This window comes from Branchiostoma belcheri, unplaced genomic scaffold, assembly GCF_001625305.1.
Source record: "Branchiostoma belcheri isolate BF01 breed outbred unplaced genomic scaffold, Haploidv18h27 scaffold256, whole genome shotgun sequence".
Lineage (NCBI taxonomy): Eukaryota > Metazoa > Chordata > Leptocardii > Amphioxiformes > Branchiostomatidae > Branchiostoma > Branchiostoma belcheri.
In genome coordinates this window covers 46778-54512 of record NW_017803861.1, presented here as the reverse complement: position 1 = coordinate 54512, position 7735 = coordinate 46778, and the positions used below count along the sequence as shown (strand labels likewise).

The following is a 7735-nucleotide window of genomic DNA, read 5'->3' as shown; positions in this document are numbered from 1 at the left end:
TAAGATAGTTAATGAAAATAACATTACACTGATTTGAAGTCTTGTATGTCATTTAAAGTACCCGTTAAATAAAAATGATCCTGTAGTGCCAAACATTACACAATTACCTTAAAATATAACTAACAAAATGACCGACAATATCTTTGTTGACACTGGGATACAATGCTAGGAATGGTTTTATCAGTTTGACACTAGATGATGGTTATCTTACCAGTAAATTAACTTGTAAAAAAACTTCTGATTACTCCACAGTGCTAATCCTTTATACCAAGGCCTACCAAAAATCGTTCCGGTCTGGATCAGTAGCAATGGCCAGGTAACCTGGAAGGTAGAAACCCTGACCACCACCGTGTGTGATGCGGACCCCTTCTACTTCCCTGCAGACACCATGGAATGCAACATCTGCTTTGCTGCATTTTCTTCAACCATCGGTATGAACTTGGAAGTATTTTATAAAAAAGATATCAATATAAAATAATTTTTATGAATATAAATCAATAAATAAAAATGATGTAAATTAAATATAATATTTTATCGGAGCGATCTGGCAACTGTTTGTCACGGTTGACATTCCTTGAACATCCCGGTCACTGTCTATATCTTAATATATTCCAGGAATATTTTGGTCACTGTTTACCAATGATGATAATAATGATGATGATATTTCAGTGATTATATTATGGTTTTGATATATGTTCTTTCCCATGTTCAATGTAAAAATTAAGGAAAACCGGATTCCTGTCAGTATACATTTTGTCTGCATACATTTTGGCTACCCTTGTCATGAAAAAGTTACCTATTTTGCTGATAGTTTGTTGCAATGATTTGTCGAACACAGAATGCCAACAAGATGGAAGTCCCTGTGGCGTCCTGTCTAACCAACAACTGGAGGGCGAATGGTACCGGAAGGACATGATCTTCGCAAAAGACAAGACGGAGGCGTGCTTCACTGTTCAGCTGGAGAGGATCCCGCTGTTCCACATCGCCACTACTGTTGGACCCTGCGTCATCCTGGTGGCGCTGATGGTCATCACATTCGTCATGCCACTGGACAGGGGGGACCGGATCTCGTTCGGAGTGACCATTCAACTCTCCGTGGTCGTGTCCCTCGTGTTCGTGACGGATGTGCTTCCTGTCAAGGGGGCGCTGCCATTTTTCGGTGAGTAAACATATAGTTGCGACCATGTTGTAAATGTTTTCCTTAGTTTAGAATTTTAAACTACTTGGAAACTAAAATACCTTCTTGATTCCATTCATCTGGTTTTCTGCCACTTGTGCATTTCAACTCAAGTACGTAGAATTTATCTGGGCGACAAGTAAACCCTTAGATACCTTCCTCATGGCCAGGCCGGACTCCGTTAAAATAAAAAAAGTAAGCAAAAATCGATGGGTAATTCTTAGAACTTGAAACCTAAAACTTCATCTTCTTGCAGACACTAATTCTGAATTAATAGGCATTTACAACGATGATAACGGAACAGTTTTCTGTTTGCTACGGTGATCATCTGTATTTTCACACACAGTAATTTGATGTGAAAAACTGTCGCTAGTGTCCGTCCATCCATAAGTAGTGGTTCGAGAGCGGGTGTAGTCTTAGCAAAACAGATTTACAGTCCTCATTGGATTTCATTAGTATTAGTGCTTAGGTTGCTTAGGGTAACTGTTAACCGTGGTATTCCCGGAACATGTCGGTAATTGTTAACCACGGATGCTGTTACAGCCGCGCTGATCGTCGTGTGCATGGCGCTGATGGGACTTTTCCTCTTCTTCACCATGGCCATCATCACCATTCATGACAGGCAGGGGAGCCTGTCTCCAATGGCGAAGACCTTCTTTCTCCGTTACATGGCAAAGTATGTACTATTCGTAACACTAGCTCAGGTTAGACCGAATAGAAATGTACAGAAATAGACAAATACCCTTAAAGTGAAACTCATATACATCTTTATTGTTGTTTCGTTTTTAAGTTATAAGGTTTATTAGGCCCTTTTACATGTTTAGGCTGATATGAATTTAACGTACCAGGAAAGATTCGTTATCTATTTTTATACGATGGAATCGAATTAGCGACTTAATACTTTTATAAACTTTTTCTGCATCTGTTACTCTTCCAAGCTGCAAATTAGCATGTATTTTAGGCCCTTTTCTTTGTAGATTTTGTATATTTCTTTGTAGATGATGATTCTTTGTAGATTCAGTCTGATTTTTAAAGTATCAACCTTGGTAACATTTTAACATTTTATTCATTGCTTCTACTTTGAACATGAAGTAATCTGAACGTTTGGACATGCCTATTGATATGGGAGTGAACGTATGTATCAGAAAGAAACACCGACCTCATTTTTTTTCTTGGTGGTGTTTGTTCAGGTGCCTGCTGCTCGGAGATCTGACAGAGAAGAAGGTTGCAAGCGACAATGGAGAGACTGGTCCCAGCAGCAGGAAGCCGGCCTGGCCTGAGCAGACCAACCGCATCCTTCCCGCTGATGTCATGGCGGTGGTCGACGTGCAAAGCCCGGCTGATGTCCGCGAGACAGCCCGTCAGCCGCCCGCGCCGTCCAGTAACATGGAGGAGCAGGCCGAGGCCATGAAGAACGAGCAGGAGGTGTCTGACTACACCCTGCTGGCTAAGGTCCTGGACAGGCTCTGCCTTGTCATGTACGTCATCAGCATTGCCGTGGCCGTGCCCATGACCATGTATCTGGGCAAGTAAATTAAAGTTGTGTAAACGTGCCTTAACACAACCAAAAAGTGCGACTTGATTATTATGATTATTATGCATTGATTCAGCTTTAAGTAACATGCATGTGCAGTCAGGACATGCCCTTACAAGGGCTGTAGTCCTTTGAGAATTTTAGTAAGGTAGTAACCCCACTGGTGGAACATACATACTAAATTTGTATCTTCAGTATGATCAATACCATACGAAGGTGAATGTGTGCAATGGGGCTTATAGTTCGTATGGAGCATATAAATCAGACAACATACATATCTAAGTTAATTTACGTATCTAACCAGGAAAGACTTGTGGTGTTTTCAAAGAGTGGAAATGAACCGAGATGTACTATTAGAGTCGCCTTCTTGGCAGAATCTTGCACATCATATCTTAGATTGCATATTCTATCTGTAAACTCTTGGTTCATCAGAGCCTTTAAAGAAATGACCTGTCAGTGACACTTTGTAAGTATAAGTTCCCTGTGTAAACAGAACGAAACACAACTTGACTGTAACGACTGCATCTACTTTTATCTATTCATACATTCATCTGTTATCTATTCAGCTCATAGGACATTTATACACAGCTGGAGCTGCTAAACTAATCGGTGGCTATCAGATAGGGTTAGTCTTGAGACCAATAGGGAAAAACCAGGGAAAAGAATTTGTCCATCTATTACATGTAGACTACTTTTTCTTGATCTGTAAATAATTTTGCGTTAGGATAACAAGTAGCTTTTGTGTAATTATAGTAATTATGACCAATAATATATCTAAAACCTATACCTAAAACCTGTATATGACTGTCTCTTGTCACGTGATTATCCCATCAAGTCACGTGACAAGAGAACTTCAAGACGAGACCTGAATCGGGTTGATAAAGAGACAGAGTACGTCTCGAAAGCTCTCCAGCATAGCTAAATTTTCGTCGTGTGTTTAGGTATAAATATTTTGTCAAAAGAATATATCTCATATTCGTATAATTGGCATTTTTGGCCTTTTATACTAATGTGAGATATATATCAGATATATTGCATGATTATATAACTTATATATATATATCTAACCAGGAAAAACTTGTTGTGTTTTCAAAGAGTGGAAATCATGTTTCAGCATGCAATAGTGTGAGTCAGTAGGCCTGGATCCCATATGAACATTATAAGAGCTATGGTTAACAATGAAGGAAGAAAACAACTTGTATGTGGGGATTCAGGTTTAGAGCTTTTTAGCATATGTTTAAACAAGAAATACTTTTGAAAAAGCTGGCCTTTCGCTTAGTTTGTGAATGCGAAGTTGTAATGAGCTTGAAGATATTGTTTTAATGGAGTAAAAGGTAGAAAAGTCTACCTCTACTTGCATCATTAAAACTGTATCACCTTGATGGTAGTTTGCTGATAATGTTACTTTTGTTAGTTAGTTGTAAAACCAATACATAAACTAAGCACTACATTCGTCTCTACCTGATTCGTATGCCACATATGCTTGCATGGGCTTGGCATCAACATCGAATCTGCATGGAGCAATGTCTCGCTATCATAGAACCACGTACATAGCGATCTCTATGAGGCTGCGTAAGGGAAAAATGTTTAAAAGCGTGAGTTATTCAATAAAACGTAACGCAAAACTTGGGCGTATTTCATTACTTATTACGTTGTTGCATACATAAAGTTTGGGCATTTGTGTTAATTCTATAGATTATTAGAAGAGTGTTACCCCGCCTCAATGACACAGCTCGACATCCCTAAAAGAGTATTGAAGCCTACCGGCCAAGATTACCTACCTGTCACTGGGACTGTCGGATGGGACTCAGGGCTGAACAGTCTTTAGCACTAAATATGGAATAAAAACGTTTTAAATTTTGAAAAAAATGGATAAAAAATGTGCAAAAACAAGAAAAAGTAAAGATTTACTTTATTTACATAGGAATAATATCTAACTATCAAGTAAAAAAGATGTCTTTAAAAATCTCTGGACTTGGTAGCAGAACACAGTATTTATCCGCGACCCCCGGAGACGATGACGTAGGGATAAGAAACGAGTGCGACAAACAACTTGCACCGCTTGTACACAGCCTAACGTGGATGACACCGGGACATACAAGTTACCGTATGGTACCATAATATGTCGGCTTTGATATCGCATTGAATAATTGAGATTAGGAAGGCTGCTCGATCGGCGTATAAATGCGCGTGACCTTTTCGCTGCCTGCCAGGGTGAGCCGGCTGCAGTTCCGGTGCGCTCCGCAGGAAGACATTAAAGAGGGCGGCATAATGTAAAAAAAAAACGGTAACTTTTTGTACTTTTTTGTTATTTTGTACATCGTACCCTATATTCGAACATATTCGTTTCTCGTGCTTTTCTATAGTACCCTACTGTATTTTTATCCGAGTCGATGTCAGTCACTTCCGGGTCCTTAACTATAGAAATCCCCATAGGCGAAAAACTGTGTTCTGCTACCTTGAATTAAACCCCTGACCTCCTAACTTTGTGAGTGGAAAATGTTAAGTCGCTTACCAATTGAGCCAAGTTTAGATGCACGAGGAATCATAGACTATAAATCAGCTTTTAGTACAATGGAAATTGCCATTGGTACAGTAAAACAGGTGCATGGCTATTGGTTCTTGCTCTGCATACCATTGCTATGAGTCACCCAGGTCCAGGGACACAACATTGTGTACAGATTTTGTCGGAAAATGCCCCCCCCCCCAAAAAAAAAAAACAATTCAAACTATTCTAAAAGCATGAATAGCAAAGTTCTTTGATCACAACCATTTATTTTTCACGAGCCGACGTTTCAATGACCTTCTGTCATCTTCATCAGGAAAATTCTGACTGGTTTACTGTGCACTGACGCTAGATGTTACTTGATGCATAGTGCAATAATGGTGATACATTGTTCACAGTGCACTTAAGCTAGTTTCTACTGTTTACAATGTATTCCGGAACGTAGTGTAATTGTGACATACATACTAGGCATTGTTTCATCATAGGGAAGTATGCGGTTCAAAATGTATTCACGGCGGTCTGTCACTACGGCATTCTTTCGAAAAGGTATCGGGTTACAAGACGCTATTTTGGCCTGTTTTGGACTACACATAAAACACTTGAAACTAAACAAAAGAATTTAATGGTAAATTTCGTCAGATTAAAATGAAATGATCGTCTTAACATCCTTTTAATATTAGCTGTTTATGTTAAATCATTGATTTTTCAAAATTTCGCTCAGAAAGATGATCATTTTGGGTATCCAAGCACAAGTCATGTCATGTTTTAGACAAACATCGTTCAAACCTGGCTACGTATATTACCCCAGATCCCCGATATTTATATTTTTCGACGACTAGGAATAAGATAAAAAGTCGTGTTTTAAGAGTTTTAATTTCTGATTTTGTCTAGTTTTTGTCGACATATTGGTGAAAAAAAATTGCATTTTTTTACATTTTTTGCACTATAAATTACCCATAATTCAAAATTGAGGCCATTTTTCAAAAATCCCTAAAACACGATTTTCGGGACATACCGTTACGGTCATTTTGAGCCGTGAATGGGGTATGTTTGACTCTCCATGCTTGCAGGTTTAAAAGAGGTTTGCAGACATGTCATGTCGACCAAAAGTATGCATTGTGTTATTCATACTGGCGTAAAGAATCAATACAGTATTCAAGGTCACCCAAGGATACGACAGTAGCTTCGCTACATGTTACATGTCCACAAAAAATGATAGCGGACATGTATTGTCCAGGAAACTGTTTGTATTTATAGAAAAGTGTTTTTTTTTTACCTGTTGCAAGGCACGGGGGCAGAGAGGATTGTTTTGCCGCTTTATTGTAAATGACCGCAGGTGACCCCGAAATGGAACGCGGGTTCGATTCGAATTGCCCAGATCGAACACGTTCGAACACAGTTCGGGTTCTATGAAATGTGGGAACTTTGCAGCCCAGATTTGACCACCGTGATTCTAAAAGCCTGTATAAAGGGAAAAAAGGCCATACTGAATTTCAGGTCATTTAGTAACAAAATGAAGAAATTTAATCCGCTTAAAGAAATGGCAGGAGAAGAAGAAGGGGGAAGCTGACGAGAAGAAACATACATGAGTAAAAACAATATGTCTCCATCACACCACTGCGCGGTGTTTCTGAAGCCAAAAAGACCCCCCCCCGGTACAGGCATGAGTAAAGCGACGGTCACAACCGCCGTGCGTGCTTTTTGTCCTTACGTTTTTTGGGAGGCCACGTCTGCTACGTTTTTTCTGAAAATCCCAAATCCAAGCCTCTGCTTGAGAGTACACAACTACAACAGCTACGCGTAGTTAGAAAGCCTTTCTCATAAAGTACACACCCTCAAGGCAGTAGACTCTAAGTGCCTATCGGTACAAAAGCAAAGTCAAACGGTCTAAAAAGACGGTCCCACCCGCTAGCCTCGCGTATAATGCCTACTACAAAACTACAGTAGGCATTGACCTGCCCGCCGGTGCCCGTCGGGGATGTAGCCCCGGCCGGTCCCTGTCGGGCTCAGGAGTCGGGTGGGCATCGGCTGTCGTGGTCACAATTAAAAGTTTCCTTCAGTAGCATTTTGTTAAATTTTGTCACCCTCTTTGGTCGGTTTCCGGCAGGCACCCGGCAGGTACCCGGCAGATTCTCTGATGATGTCTTGAACTGACCAGTAGTGCAGAATTCACGCTTTTGTTGTGATCATTTTGATCTGTGACGTCACACATTTTACCCGGGTTTACGAAGTACACACCTTTATTCTGTTCATCTGGCCTGTGACGTAACAAATGTGTCTCGGTGGACTTTCCGGCAACCGGAGGGGTACCTCTCGGTGTTTTCACGGTGAGGTCACGGCGTCTTTTTGTCAGCAGGGTAACAGCACACTGTCGTAGTAGGCACACTTGTACTGAACATGTTGCTCACGATCGGGTTGTGAGCTCGCAGGGTCTCCAGACTTTGGTTACGTGTCCTGTCGATTTCGTGATTTGGGTGAAGGATGCTTGTCTGAGAAATTACTTTTGCTGTAGTTGAAA

The 7735-nt window shown here is 40.4% G+C and overlaps 1 protein-coding gene across 1 annotated transcript in view; it reads left to right on the top strand.

The window, feature by feature from the left end:
- The window catches only part of LOC109471719, a 28798-nt gene extending 25700 nt beyond the window's left edge, over positions 1-3098 (top strand). The window contains 3 exon segments of the mRNA XM_019771069.1: positions 839-1159; positions 1721-1853; positions 2368-3098. Of these exon segments, the coding sequence (XP_019626628.1) occupies positions 839-1159; positions 1721-1853; positions 2368-2710 (797 nt within the window). The 3' untranslated portion in view covers positions 2711-3098.
- The last annotated feature ends 4637 nt before the right edge of the window (positions 3099-7735 follow it).